This window comes from Lepisosteus platostomus, chromosome 4 (assembly GCF_059453375.1).
Source record: "Lepisosteus platostomus isolate fLepPlt1 chromosome 4, fLepPlt1.hap1, whole genome shotgun sequence".
Classification (NCBI taxonomy): domain Eukaryota; kingdom Metazoa; phylum Chordata; class Actinopteri; order Semionotiformes; family Lepisosteidae; genus Lepisosteus; species Lepisosteus platostomus.
Window position 1 is genome coordinate 11,953,638 of NC_142614.1, and position 15,950 is coordinate 11,969,587.

At 41.4% G+C, this 15,950-nt stretch overlaps 1 protein-coding gene and 1 long non-coding RNA gene across 4 annotated transcripts; one reads left to right on the forward strand and one right to left on the reverse strand.

Moving 5' to 3' along the window:
• Positions 1-1,717: 1,717 nt before the first annotated feature.
• On the forward strand, positions 1,718-13,368 carry LOC148672653 (cornifelin homolog A-like). Of its 3 annotated transcripts, none has more exons than XM_088628487.1 (4): positions 1,718-1,854; positions 7,895-8,017; positions 10,291-10,445; positions 11,635-13,368. In XM_088628487.1, exons 2-4 carry the CDS (start codon positions 7,903-7,905, stop codon positions 11,821-11,823), a joined length of 459 nt encoding a protein of 152 aa, XP_088484613.1. In that variant the 5' UTR covers positions 1,718-1,854; positions 7,895-7,902; the 3' UTR covers positions 11,824-13,368. The 3 variants fall into 3 exon arrangements, with proteins under 3 accessions (XP_088484613.1, XP_088484612.1, XP_088484614.1); XM_088628486.1 differs by having other exon boundaries at positions 1,743-1,854; positions 7,875-8,017; XM_088628488.1 differs by lacking the exon at positions 1,718-1,854 and adding an exon at positions 5,048-5,173.
• LOC148672654 (uncharacterized) lies at positions 10,585-11,459 on the reverse strand. Its single transcript, XR_015935841.1, has 2 exons — positions 11,321-11,459; positions 10,585-10,683 (listed from the first exon to the last, which is right to left on the reverse strand). It is a non-coding gene; the product is annotated as an uncharacterized LOC148672654 (long non-coding RNA).
• Positions 13,369-15,950: the final 2,582 nt, after the last annotated feature.

Sequence of the window (15,950 nt, forward strand, 5' to 3'; positions counted from 1 at the left end):
TGTGAAATAATGACTTAATTAACATAATAATAATAATAATAATAATAATTGCTTACACTTATATAGCGCTTTTCTGGACACTCCACTCAAAGCGCTTTACAGGTAATGGGGACTCCCCTCCACCACCACCGATGTGCAGCATCCACCTGGATGATGCGACGGCAGCCATAGTGCGCCAGAACGCTCCACACACACCAGCTATCAGTAGGGAGGAGAGCAGAGTAATATAGCCAATTCATAGAGCCTTAATTCATAGCCTTAATTCATAACATAATTAAGGGGGTAGTTAGAATAAGGCAGTTATTGGGTGTTTGGGTGATAAGTACACAAGGACTGAGTTTGGGTAGTGCTGTCTACATAATGGTCATAAACATTGTGAGTTTGAACTTCACTGTACAGGGTAGTGGAAACACATTTTGCCATGATCTACAGATATTTTAGAGGACTTCAGAAAAAGAGTTCATGCTCATCAGTCTGGAAAGGGTTGCAAAACCATTACAAAAAAGAGTTACAAAAGGTAACAAAATCAAACCTTTTGGCAGAACTTGAAGCAAACCACTCATGCAAGGATTCCTTCAACTGTCACTGACTTGACGTCATTCTGTAAGAAAGAATGGGTCAGAGGCTCAACAGTTACAGGAAGCATCTAGTTGAAATCATTGTTCCTCACAGAGGTGTCTTAAGTTACTGAATCTAAGGTTTCATATAATTATTCACAGACAAATATTTATTGCTGGATCATTTTGTTAATCTAAATTTATCTAAGGTCTCGTGTTATAAGTTGAGTCAATAACCACCTTTTATTTGAGACTTTCATGAACATCTAATGACATTGTAATTCTAAAGCATGCAAAAACACAGACCAAACTAAGGGGTCCACAAATGTTTTCCTCAGCACCGTAGGCTGACAGAAGTCGGCAAATTTAGAGTTTGACTTCTTTCTGAACTTTCATTGTCTTCATAAACAGGAGGAAATTTGAAATAGCATTTTTTTTCATCTGTGTCCTGAGAGGCCGCAGATAAACAGAGTTGGAGGAGCTATCAATAACTAAACCCTATTTTACCATCTTCTAAATGTATGAATATCTAAACTCATAATGTCAATCAAGTGGGAGAAGTCATGAACACAGAAGCTCATCCATTCTCAGCAGTGCTGTCCCAGCATGCTCCAGGTTATGTAGATTGGGTGAGTTCTGGGTTGTGAGGCTCTGTTTCCTAAGCTTTATTACTGAAGTGCTCTGCTGATTGCACGTGAGTCCAGATGTGTGTTAAGAACACTTTTTGGGACAGCTCCAGAATCACACAACTAACAAAGTTTGAGCCCTACAGTCAGCTTGGCTGAACACTGGCAGGGCTGGTGGAACCTGAGTCTTGTTCTTGCATTTAGAGCTCAGATTTTCACATCCCATAATCTGTGCTTCCTTTTCATTGTTATGCAGTTTTCACAATAACCTTCAGAACCTCTGGAGTTATTAATAGAATTACAGTGGTGTGGTTCAATTCTCACATATGCGGATCGACAATGCAGTAACAATAATGGGAATGACTGTAGGGGACATAGACACAGATGTATTGTAGCATACTGTACAGCATCTACAGGTGACCATGGAAACTGGCTGACCTGACAGCCATGAAGTCATTACTATTCAGAGCAGTCAAGTACGCAAGGAGAGGGAGGCACTCCTCAGTAAATATTACCAGAGGGAATTTGGTTTTAGCTTAGTTCCTTTTGTCGGGGAGTCAGATTACCTGCTGTTGCCAAGCATTGTCCTTCCCCTTAACAACTAACGTACACGTCCGCAGCAAAATTCCCTGCACAGGGCTTCCCTGCCAGTACACCCTCAGCCACTGCAGGTAAGTACCAGCATGACTCTACTGGCATCTACTTACTAATTTATTGGATTTTTTACATAGTCAAATTGTTTGATTACTCTTCTAGTTGTTTGACATTATTCTCTTTAACTGTGGGAAAATTAAGGTCTGTGCATGTTACGGTATGTATTTTACGTGATAGAAAGTCAACATCAATTATGCGTGGGAGTTCTAGATGTAGACCGTTGGAGAGCAACCCACGTCCTGTCAATACTGACAGCGATTTTCGTTCTAATGGTGCTGTCACTATTCCAAAACCAACTCTCTTGGCCTGTAGCTCTGATCCCATAGTGCACATTTGCATCTATCATTCAACAATCAATGATATAATGTTGCTTGCAGTTTTCCAGTTTGTCAACTGCTTGAGCACGTTTCAGTTGCATGTCACCATTCAAGCATTTTTATCGGCACTTTTGTACTCCTGACACCAACCATTAAGACTGAGAAATGTAGAGTTAGCCAAAGGAAAATGTGTCTTGTAAATGTTGCTGTAGAGATGCAGTGCAATAGCCAGGTGGACCTTTTCCTTCTAATCTGTTAAAGCATGCAAAGTGTGGTCTCTCTGCTTCAAAACGCTTACAATACAAGGCGTAAGAAAAGCCTTTCAATGTGTATGGTGTGGTTAGACCGTAGTTCATGAATTAGTTTATTCCATCCGTGACGTTCCATAGAGTTCTTCTCATTTCAAAGGATTCTGGTTTACCTTGTGGGCACAACACAGGAGACAAAGATGAGAAGGTAAATGGGAAAAGAATCTGTTTGTCCCAATTCTAAACAGCAAACTGTGTCAGCATGTCTGAACACCTAATTTCTCATCTTTCATAAAGACTTAGTCATTGGAGATATAGAGATCTGTGGATTGAAAAGGTGTTTTGTAATAAGAAATGCCAGGTTACAGTATCTATTAAGGTTATGAACTTATTAAGCATCAGTGCTTTTAATCAAACCTTTGTCTAAAAAGTAACAGGATGGATTATCCAAATGTTTTGAATTTTGGAACACACAATGACGTTTCAAACTGTGAATGATAACACACTTAAAATATTTATTGTAATCAATTTTTAACTAAAAAGAAAAGTCATAGACCTCATTGTGGACAACCAAAGAAGTTTGAATCATGTTATACAGACATCATTGCTGGTTCATGAACTTCAGCCCACTGGAACCAGGATGTAACAGATTCGTTTTTCCAGTGGTGTAGAGGTCTGGTGGAGTGGGTCCTTTAACGCACCTGTGATTTTGACGTTTGGTTAGGTAGAGCCGTATCCTTCTTACAGCCAATGTTAACTATCCTCTGAGGGATTTGTGGTACAAATAATCAGAGCAGAGATCGGACTGCTGACTCTGTTGAATTTAATCCAATCAACCACTGATAGTTCCCAACTTAAAGAGTACCAGCATCAAAAAAGAAGAAATCCATTTTAAAACATCCATCCCATCCATTGCTGATGATATCAAAAGCATACTTCAGCATACTTAATGTCAGTGAGCATTTTTCCAAAGTGTCTTTGGATCTTTGCATATTTGTTTTTTCTTCAGGGCTGACATAAGAACAGGTTCGATTCATTCCTGAGTTATTTCAGTGTATCTTGCAGGAGCATTTGTTTAGTTAAACAATACAATGGGCTTTCATAAACATTCAGCTTCAGCTATATCTGCAGAAAACAAATTTGGCATAAATAATATTTACATAGGAAAAAGTATACCCATTAGTCTTAATACCTAATAGGTACATTTTTTCCTGTGTAAATCTTAAACATAAAGTTAACATTTGCTGGGAAAAGCCTCATGATGCATTCAATTTTGTTTAATCTTTGAATTTTAAAGGAATTTTGTGAACAAATTTGACATAAATCTTACAGACAGCTCACTGACCCTCTACTGTCACAGTTCTTTAGTTGCGACTTGCCTGTACATTCTCTGGGAAGTCTGCTAGCAGAACTATCACAGTGTGCTCATCCTTTGCCTACTGTGATGGTGCTGTAACTCTGTAACTCCAGAGGTTACACCCCAGCAGCACTATACAGCAGAGGAGGCACAAGTCCTTTTTACAAACAGTATAAAAATTCAATATTTCAAGTTGTCTTATAATGATCATGCATGTTTTCACATGATCTCCCACATGGATCTTTTTATATTTCTATTTTCTTTAATTTTTATTGCTCATGTAAATATATTTTCATCACTGTTGTGTGATCTAGGGTGGCACAGAGATGATTAAACCTTTCCAATGACAAATGTTGAATTCTCTTCTCTCTGGGTGGTTCATTATTGAGCGAGGTGCAGTCTTTTAGAAAACGAGCTACAGTTAGAATTTACAGTTTGGAGTCTTTCATTTTCATTTCATTAGTGGAACTAATGCCACAGGGGCGTATTCTAAGTAAACAAAAAGTTTGGTTCTTTAGAAACTACTTTGTGACAGTGCGTGGTTTAATTTCCAATTAATCTGCACCTTGCATACAAACAGAAAAGGAAGGTTATGTTCCTAAAGGAGCAGTTTAGTGTTTTAATGTATCTATCAGCAGTGCTGCAAAGCTCACAGGGGGATACACGCAGTGTCTTGGTGACATGAGAATTGCAGTGCTCATCCATGACATTGAGTTCCAAACAATTATCCAGCTCACTGAAGCTGAAAGGAGAAAGACATTTTCTGTCATCCTGGCCTGGTGGATTGTGAATAGAAGGCAGACACCTGTTCATCGCGATACAGGGTCTGGAGGTTTTGAATGGTTTTGAAGCAGAGCATGTGCATAGTGTGCAGTGAGAGTGAGCCTGAACTGGCCCAATGAGACAAATAATGAGTTCAGTCTTGTAACTGAGAAACGTGATGGGATGATGAACATGCTGTATTTTGACCAACAGAGATCAGAGCTGTTTATCTTTTTGTTCTTTGTGCTTGTTTGTGTTCTTGATCGTATCCGTGTTCTTGATTGTGTTCTTGTTCTCCTCCTTTTTCTCGTATATGCATATTGAAAACAAAAATAGTGTCACACATTTTAACACACATCTGACGATTTGGGGGGCGTTTCCATGTTCAGATTTTGTCTTCTTTTTTTTCTCTTTCTCTCTGACACATTTCCCTGTGATGAATGAGGCTGTGCAGGGTGTGTTTGCATGTTTTGTGTATTCAAAACCAGAAAGAAATGGGTTAGTAAGACTCTCTGGGACGAAAACAAACCACTCCCAATATAGATAACATTCAAAAGATTTTTATTCCGAGAGTCATTAACACCTTGAAGATTGCTCTTTGTTGAAGCCACTGTTTTCTGTAGAGCAGTGGTTCTGAAACGTTTTGGACCAAGTAAGTACCACCTCCAAATCACTTTCTCATAGGAACCACAGAACACACACTCACATAAAATAAAATAGCACTGAGCACTGAGATAATTTGGATCGTACCGCCTTGTAGCCGTTTTCTGACGCTTACTGACATTAGCAGCGCTGTGTCATTTTCAGCAGCAGAGCTAGTGTCGGTGGCCGATGTACTGTATAATCCTCTTCAACAGGTTCGCATGATCTAGCGTCAGTACTCTTAGTGTCTCTTCCTTTCAGCCATGAGATAATACTTGATTTTTGCGAGGTATTCGTTTTCGAACAACTGTTCTGTCGGCGAATGGGGGCGCTGTTGGAGAACTCAGGAGTCCGTCTTGGAAGTTAAAAGTTTTTATTTCATGTGCATGGGAACGAAACACACAGAGATGCTCAGTGTATTTTTATCAAAGTATTAAATATTTTTCTGTTATCGATCAAACGTCCCTGTGCTTACGAGATTGGCAGTTTCCAAAATATACTTCCCTATTTGCTTAAAATAATGTATTTTAATACAATTGGTCACTTAGGTTCGTAGCACGCATTCCTATACAATGGTATATACTTTACAGTACATAGTAGCCCTTGTGTCCGCTCAAGTATTAGCGCACGCTGTATCGAAGTACGTAGGCTGGGTATTAGACACATAAACTAATTTTATTAAAATAGAAAATAAAAAAAACCCGTCTCAAAGTAAATTATGGATGAAAAACGTACATATTTTGTAATTATTCAATTTTTAATTCCCAATTTTTCAGTGCACACAACAAATTTCCAGGGTCATCTCGAGTACCAGTTTGAGACCCACTGCTGAGTATTCAGTGCCCTTTTAAAAAGAGCTAGTGGCTGACTCTGTTCTAGATACTAGAACTCATAAAATGTATTTTTTTAAACAAGCCCCTTCAGAAAGATTGTTTTTCCAAAGTCCCAAACAGAGCTGTGACTGAATTCAGTGTACAGGGCGAATACTCAAAGCAATTAAAAATGTCATGTTAGGAGCATGTTGGTTTTACTTTCTTCAAGATTGAAAAAAGAATTGTAGAGATTTATAGGGAAAGTAGCTTATATAATAAGTTCATAGAGACTTAAAGATTGATTAGATTGTATAGCTCAATAACAAAAATCAAAGCAATTAAAATAATTCACATAAGGAGCATGTTGGTTTTTGTTTCTTCAAGATAGAAAATTTAAGTAGGAGAGATAGTGGCATAGAGCTTAGAATTGTTGCCTTGCAGTGCTGGGGCCCCTGGGTCAGTTCTGATCTGGGGTGTTGTCGTTGTTTGTCTGTGTTGGTGTGGGTTGCAATCCTACATGGCAGACTGGTAGGTTAATTGGCTTCTGGGAAAATTGTCTTTAGTTTGTGTCTGTGTGTGCCCTGCGAGGGGCTAGTATCCTGCCCAAGGTGTACCCTCCCTTATGCCCATTGCTTGCTGAGCAGCTCTTGCTCCCCTGCCTCCCTGAATTAGAAGAACGGATTAGGAAATGGATGGATTTACAGATAATGTGGTTCATATTTATATAGAGGTAAACACTGAATGGATTTCGGTGCTCACTCTGCAGCCTGTGTGGGCCCTAATGCCCCAGTATAATGATGGGGACACTGTACTGTAAAAAGGTGCCTTCCTTCAGATGAGACGTAAAACCGAGGTCCTGACTCTCTGTGGTCATTAAAAATCCTAGGGTGTTACCCCGGAGTCCTTGAATTTCCTATTGGCCTTTACCAATCATGGCCCCCTAATAATCCCCATCCATGAACTGGCTTCTTCAGTCTGTTCTGAGGTTGAGGGCATGTCATCCTTCTCCAGTTACCTTGGGTGAGGGCCTGTCTCTGACTGTGTTGTGCTCGGGGCAGGCCCTGGCCTGTCATATAGCCTGGACAAGGGCCAACTGATGTCACACAGAGAAACTGCCTGAAACAGGGCTGGGACCTGACCACACCTCTAGTGGAGTGTGAGATCATCTGCTCTGTTGTGGGCTGTGGATGCTGGATCAGTGATCTAGTGGGAAAGGTACTTTTTTTACATGACTTGCCTCAGCACCCTATAGCCATGACAGGTGGGAGGCCAGCATGGCCTGTCTCCTGCGTCCAGTCTAAATGTTCCATTCTGGGCCCTACGGGTGACACTATACCATCCATTGGTAACCACACTGCAGAAGCATAACGGCAAAAAAGACCAAAGACCTACACCCTACAAGAAATGTGGCAGAAACCAGAAGCAATGCAGAAAGCAAGACCACCTGCAACAAACCTGGAATAACAGATCTGCAGGAGCATGAAAGCACAGAGCATCGTTTCTGTTTCATAAATATTACCAAAAAAGTGTTAAATATAGGAACGCACAACTGTTGTGAATCAGATCCCTGTCTGTATGTGAAGTTTTGTTTCTAAGTTTGCCAATGCAACACAATAGGGATCTTGTAACATGGGCACAGCGTTCAGAGTAACTCTGCTAGTGGCACAGAATTCGCCTGGTTAGACTACATTTGCTCAATGATCTGTACTGCAGTCTCAAATCCAATTTGTAAACCCACAACTACTAACACCAGCACCTGAGCTTAACGGGTTATGTCATTTGGTTGGTGGAGGTAGAACTGATCCTCCAGCCTCTATCTGTTGTGTTATTATGTCACATGTCTCCATAGTACACCACCCACATATTGTACACACATGCGCCGTCTCTCTCTCTCCTCAGCTCCTCTCTTCTCCCTGCAGGCGCGGAGATGGCTGTCCAACCGGTAGTGACCATTCAGCCAGGTATGGTGCTAGCCCCTGTGGACATGAAGATCAACAGCTGGAGCTCAGGGATCTGTGACTGCTGTGAAGACATGGGCATCTGTGAGTATTCAATTTCAATTTCAATTTATTTTTATATAGCACCTTTCACAACAAGGTTGCCCCAAGGCACTTTGCCCATGTGTGTGTGATCCCAAGACAAGACACCTGACTGATGATTCTCTGTGCACCGGTTTGTTTGTGTATTTGACTGTCTTGGATAAGAACACATTTTTCCCTTAAGGGTCTGACATCAGGGAGGAATGATGGTTGGGAGGAATGAGCAGTGCTGCCTCCCAGCGCTGAGTTATTATTATTTATTATTATTTGCTACTCCTTTCTCCACCACAATTTGGAATTAACAGTGCTCCATAATTAGCAGAGCACTCCTCACGCTTGCACAGGAGAGATAAAGACTGCAAGTCTGCCTTCTTAAATGTGCACCTTAGCCATTCAGAGACACCACGCAGGAGGGAAAAACAGCTCACTGGTGTGAACACGGGGACTGTGAGAGGGCAGCAGGTTCTCCACAAGATGCAGATCCTTGTTTGAACCACATTCCCCTGACTGATGTGGGGAATGATCTGCTGTCCTCGGTCACCTGACTGGCTGGTTGGGTGATAATTTAATACCCAGGAAGTAGAGGTTTCTGGGATCGTTCTACAGTATGTACCGTCCAGGAACAGAAAGCAAATGATATGTTCGTTCTGCACCAGAGGGAGAAAAGAATATTCCTACTGACAACCAAGCGACGGGTGGGACTTGGAACTTCCAGAAGAGTAAGGGTCTGTGGAAGAGTCTCAGAGTGAGACTATGTCATGATAAGCAGCTCAGCCGCCTGGCTACTGATGGAGGAAGTCAGTAGCTCAAAGAGGAACCTAGGCCTTTGTTTTTGTGTGGTTCAGTTTACGAGTTTATCTTGTCCTGCGAATAAAAGAGCACTGTTCTCTACTTTTCAGCTGCTTTGTGTGTTCGGTTTACCCTGACCTGCCTATTGAGCTCATCTTTACCACACCCCTCTCCAGGGTGTGTCACAGGGACCTGAAACAAGTGTTCAGAATCCTCAGAGGCACTGAGGATTTTCAACCCAGTGGACTCTTTTTGAAATAAACAGTGAAACACAAACCAGAGGACACAAGGGAAAAAAAACTACCTGGAAGTGGATTTAAAACTAGGAACAGGAGGCACTTCTTTCCACAAAGGGTGGTAGGAGTAAGGAACAAGCTAACCAGTAATGCTAATAAACTGCCTTCTTTCAAGAACTGGCTAGATGGGATCCTGGGATCAATTAACTCCTAACTAGCAAATGTGCTAGATGGGCCACATGGTATTTTTGTTGTAATTATTCTCATCCACCCATCTATTTTCTAACTGCTTTATCCAGTACAGGCTTGTGGGAGGGCCAGATACACCACACTGGCAACATTGCTGCCTCACAGTGCTGGGGCCCTGGTTTCAATTCTGTCTGCGTGGAATTTGTATGTTCTCCCCATCTTTATGTAGGTTTTTCCAGGTGCTCTGGTTTCCTCTCACAGCCCCAAAACATAACCAATTTCAAGGTTGTAGTTGTGGGGATTGCTCCCCACTTCTGTACCCCCCTGTTGGAGTGCTGTCGCCACTGTTTGTTAAGGGTTGCTGGGGCTGTGTGCCGCTGGTGATCAGAGGTTGTGTCTATGACATGGTGCACCACCCTGGGTCTTGTGATCATGATTGGACATAACCTTGTGGGTTAATTGGCTTCTGGGAAAGATGGCCCTAGGTGTGAGTGTGTCCGTGTCGGTGTGTGCCCTACGAGGAGCTGGTGTCCCATCCAGGGTGTACCCTGGGTTGTGCCTGTTGCTTGCTGGGATAGGCTCTGGCTCTCCCACGACACTGAATTAGATAAAGCAACTGGAAAATGGATGGATGGATTCATCTGCGTGCTGAGGAATGGCAAGAGTGACTGTCAGTCTGTGCATGTCCGGGAAAACATGGATCTTTGTGAGGTGAGGACTGCTCAGATGAGTTTGAGAGATTTCAGCCCTTAGGATTCTGTGTTCTTTAGAGCTATGTCCATTCTATGTGGCTTATAAATGTGTGATTAGGTGTTTTGATCAGAGAGGCTAGCAGCTCAATCTTGGAAACTGTGACTCTGTCAAGTGTTTGGTTGCCATTAAGCCTGAAAGTGCTTGATCCTGTTGAAAAAACAGTCATCTTTTCCTGGGGAGATGTACATCAATCTTTTAAGACTGCCTCAATTGGCTCTTGGTCCTGATTTAGAGTGCAGAATTTTGAATCTGGCAATCTCTGTGTGCCCTTTCCCCGTCAGTGGCCTGATCTGTGTTTTTTCCTTTAAGGCTGCTGTGCCTTCTGGTGTTTCCCCTGCTTCATGTGCAAGACGGCCAGTGAGTTCGGGGAATGCCTCTGTCTCCCCCTGCTGGATCCCTGTTCTCCAGTCCCTCCCATCTCCCTGGCTGTGCGCAGTTCCATACGGGAGAGGTACCGGATTAAGGTAGGGATGAGGGGAGCTGGAAGTCACATAGAGGAAACAGCTAAACCCATTGGTTGTATAAGCAGTGTTCTTCATCAATGTAGCCAAGTGTATGTATGTGTGTATCTTTCGGGACAAAAACACACTCTTTTCCAGACAATCAGGGTAGCCGGAATGATTTTCGACTGTAGGCTCCTTCATACAGTCGGGTCCCATTACAGGAAGTAGGAATAAGGCACAGAGACAGACAGCTTACAGCCTGTTGAAAGAGAGAGACAGGCAGATCAGAGAAGCAGGACTGACATTCCTTTTTCCTGTGTAAACTAGGAGTCTTCATGTAGACTAAAACATAAAGAAACAATTAGCAATTCCATACCAAATAGGTGTAAAATAATAAAAACTACAGAACTCTGCAAGATAAAACAAGAACAAATTATTTCTTGCTTCTCACAAAAAACATAATCTAAAGCATCAACAGAGATGTAAAAAATATGTAAGTAGCAGACAACGAACTGTCAATGAAGAGTATAATGAAACAAAGAATAAAGATGACACAGGTGGCAGTGTCTTAAAATGACATTAAGCTTTTAATGTGAAAACATTGAGTAAAGAAGTATGATACTTAAAGAGTTTCCTTTTCAGTGGCTGTCTGGATTGGGAACAATGTGCTTGACAAATGTAAGATAAGAAACAAGCAAGATAATTCTGAACTAAAACATAAAGATTTGGGTCTCCCAGGTAGAATCGGCAAAGACAACCATTCAAATTACTGGCTGAGCCCTGTAGTCCATAGAACACTGGTCCAGATCTGGGCTAAATTGTCACACAGAGATTCACAGAATTAGTTGATCAGTTGAGAATGTGTGAATGTGGCTGCAATATTCTCACATACTCACAAAAAGTGTCGCTAATGGGACCCTCTCTGTTCAGCTTGGAGCTGGAGAGCTTGCCATGTTTTCAGTGAGAGCTGCATCAGTCCTCCCTCTGATGCCCGAGTGCTCTGTTGGTGCCGCAGGACTCTTTTGAAAAAGGAGTGTGTCGCATGACAAAGGAGCATGCTTTGGAAAACATGTTTGTGTTTGCTTCATTTTTTTTTTTTTTGCTGGTGTAAAAGTTATATCAGGGCAACAAACTGAAGATGTGCCGGTTTTCAGGGGCCGGCAAGCTCAGTCTCCTGCCCCTGGTAACTGTCCCTCTTGGTGTCCCGCAGGGCTCCATCTGCGGTGACTGCTGCACGGTCACCTGCTGTAACGCCTGCGCCTGGTGCCAGATGGCCCGCGAGATGAAACGTCACAAGCAGCCTCTGATCCTCACCGCCCCCACCACGATGCCAGCGGTGCAACCCATGGGAAATTATCCATCCGCCCCACCCAGTGGACTCTATCCCCCCATGCCCTAGTGCACCGCCACTGACCCACTTTGGATAGGATGTCCCATTATGACACTAGATCAATAGAGGTCAATAGATCTTAGTTTTGAGCAAGAAGCAAATAAAAAAATAGGATGTGGAGCAATACTTTTGAATAGCAGAGATTTAGACAGAATAAAGTGTAATTTATCAGCAGCTGCCCCCAGTCACCTGATTTTGCAAGGTCTATCGGGTCAGTTGCAAAGAACTCTCATATTTAGCACGCAGGTGCGTACTAAATTGTGGACTAGTTAATACTGTACTACCTGGAGATCATCTGCAGCTCTGAGCTCAATTGCGTGCGCATCAAAGTTGGAGACCAGCTGAACTTGTGTTTAGGACGGTGCTAAGGGCTCAGCACTGTCGATGTTATAATTAGCACGAATTGCAGCCGTGCCTGAATCAGAACATTGCGATTAATCTGATCACTAAATTAATATATAGGCCATTTTTTAAAAGAAAATTCTGTCTCATGTTAGAATCTAACTGAATGTCCCTGGCAATTTAATGTTACTTTTTAATTTAAGAATGGCATTTAGATTAAAATATAACAGATAAGGAAACGTAACTACTAATGCGACATACAGGTATGTTGAGCAATGACTGACAAAGTCATGTACTGTATATTTCTTACAGCAGATTACCGTTAATGTAAAATGGTGGTACATGAGAGTGGATTCAATCTGCAAGTAAAAACAAATTATATTTGCAGCTCTAAAAAGCTCAATTTAAGAGACTTCTGTAACAGATTTGTTTCAGGTCTTCTGACCTTGTTAGCCTTTGAAAAATTAAAAACAGCGTTTTGCTAGTTTTCACTCGGACGGTTTACCAGTCCATTAAAAGCCAGCCCCGTTACTTTGGCATATGCAGTCCTACACAACCTTATCGACTGGACGAGGCTCCTGTTCCGGAACACCATTCTTAACAACTGTCTCATTCAATTCGTAGCAATTGACACATACCAGGGCAGTGCCTTGTGCACAAATTTTCCAAAGTTGATTACAAATGATACACATCTTTTTCCAATCAGTAATTTTATTGCAAACACACATGCTCAAACAGATTTATTTCAAGCTAAAAGAAGTGTCAGCAGATATCTTGAAGAAAAATTAAAAATAACTTAAATATGCTGCTTGCGTATTTGGACCCGCGTGCAATACGTTTACATGAGTGACGGAAACTGCCGTAGCGAGGATATAATTGTCTTACCATTGTCCTCTGCCTGAACCACACGACATGAACAGTGGATGACATGAACTCGCATGAGAGAGAGAGAACTCTTATCTAGCTTTTGTCGAGAGCATCTGCCGAGGTTAGCGGAAATGTACACTACTTGGTTTCAAAATGCTTTATTTTAAGTACTGCGCGCACAGTGTAAACACGGGTGAACGAGAGGCCAGTCAGAAGAAACAGTAAAAGGAAGGAGAGCGTTGAGAGTCTGGTTTAATAGATTTGCCTTTTTCCTTTTCCCATATAGCGCATTGAGAAGATACTTTTAACGGGTATTATAAAAAATAAAGATGACTTATGAATAAAGATGATTATTATTATTATTATTATTATTATTATTATTATTATTATTATTATTATTATTACAGGTTGAGAATCCCTTATCCGAAATTCCTGGGACCGAATGTGTTGCGGATTTCGGAATATTTTTATATTTGCATCTATAAAATGGGACAGCTTGGGGATGGGACCCAAGTCTAAACACGATATCCATTTACATTTCATAATATAGCTTATACATACGGTATACCCTGAATGTAGTTTTATATAAATATTTAATGTTTTTTTTAACATAATACCATCTGAAAGGTAAGATATCAGTCTCCACCTACGATGTCATGTTTTGATTCAAAGGTTACAGTACACGTACGCCATTTGTATATTATCTTACTATACAGGTATTAATGTAAGGTATAAAAACAAAGCATTGAATATGATTACAGGTAAATAAAATGAAAACGGAAAAATGTACAATGTACAAGTAATGACGCTAGTCAAGTTACACTCATACATGGAGGTGAAATTCAGATCTCACGTAAAAATAGCGTTTTGTACTTACTGTACAACAAAACAAAACATGATCACTGCTTACAAACTTGAAGATAAATGCAGCCCCAGACATCGATGTAGGTACGTTAGCAGTATCCACCTAAGAAGACGTGTTTTGATTAAAAGGTTACGGTACATAAATATTTTTGTATAAAAACAAAACATTAAATTTGATTACAGGTAAATGTAATGAAAACGGAAAACGTCAGCATTACGCAACAATTACGCTAGTCATGTTACACACATACATAGCGTTTTACGTGGAGGTGAAAGCGGCGCACAACAGCTCTACTTGGTGGAACCATCCCGCACTTTGTGGAATTTTCCATTTGTGGCGTGTCATATCAGCATTCAAAAAACTTTCGGATTTTGGAATTTCGGATAAAGGATTTTTAACCTGTATTCTAGAAGCATGTGTTGAATTTATTTAGTATCCTCTGGAACATCGCAATTCTCTGTATTTAGTTTGCTGTTATGGCGACATGCAAATTATTCCTTGCGTCCTCAGGGGTCTCGCCTTTTTCCAGGAGAAGCATCCTCTGCCTTGCTGTTTCCTCATGTTTGCGGCATTTCTCTTATCCGATGGGAGAGGCGGGAGGGATCTCTTTCAGCCCTGAACGGGAATGAGTTTGTCTTCCCTGTGGATTGATGCAGTGTGCTCCAGAGAGCCAGGGTCTTATGAACAATGGTGTGACTTTTTGTCTGTCATCGGCCAAGCGACTAGGTTTGGCAACACTCCCAAAACAGCAGTCTTCAAATGCCAACAAAACTGGATTGATTGCCTTCAAACAGTGATCATAAAAAAAAAAACTCACAGGAGCTCCTCTCAGCCCACTGTCCCTTCAAGACACCATCTCCCTACTGAGCTCTCCCAGTGCCTTTTATACAGTAGCTCCTCCTGCCTCAGGGCCATATTCCTTAAAGGGACTGGCTCATATCTTTTAAAAGAGGCGGACAATTTCTAAACAAATAAAGTAACTTAATACAAATCCAGAATAACTTATAAATGTTAACAAAGTCATGTGAGGGTTTTTATACATTTCAACAAAACCAAAATAATCATACATCAGTTATTTATGGATGGCCTACCAGTAACCTTTCCCTTTAAGATCAGGGACAGGTCACAGTGTTTTTAGTACTGCTGCTGTGACCTTGTGGGAAACTTCAAACAGAAAGGGGACTGGTGTCCATCTTGCCCGACACAATATCGTACTCCAACGGGGAATACTGCAGTGATTTTAGGGGAAAAAAATGTATCATTCACACTTCATATGTATCACATACAAACTCACACACCTATTGGAAGGGTACAGGAAAGTATTGGAGTATTTAACATTCATTTGGGGAAGAAAAAAGACATGGGCACCCTGTCACAGTCTGATTTAGCTACATAAACTGGGAACAGGGAATTTGGCTGACTGCCCAAGGATGACCACAGTTAAGCTACCTAAACTGTCTGATTTTGTACCATATATGGCAACAAACTATTACTAACCAATCATAAAAATGTGTGTGTTTGTATAGAACTTTTGCTCATCTCCAAAAATAAAAGCCTGTTGCTGTCCTTGAGGAAGTGAGTGAGAGACCAGCTGCTAGCTGTGTCTGTCCTTTCCTTATTGCAGTTAAGAAATCTCCAGCTTGATTTACCAATGTTGTGTGGCTTTGAGAAGGGTCTGATAGGATGTACTCCAAAACAGTTTCCGGAGTCCTTAGCTCAGTCAATGGCTCCTCCAGTGTCCGACGCTCTTTCCAGCTGTTTTTGGACATCCATAGCCAAGCCTCCTTCCTTTGCCAGCTCCAGTTCCGCCTTTTTCCACATGCTTCCATTCCAGCCCTCCTCTCATTTTTTGCCAATGACAGGTGACTATGGAAGTGTCTCAAAGAATGTAAATACCATGGGTAACACCTAACTAGTGTCAACATTTCCCCTTCCTAGAGTTTCAAACCAGGGTATGTTTACTTAGTTGAGCTTGGAGTCACACACATGGATCAAAAAAATCTTCTGGTTTACCTTAGTTCCGTGGCTCTCAAACTGTGGTACGCGTACCACTGATGGTACA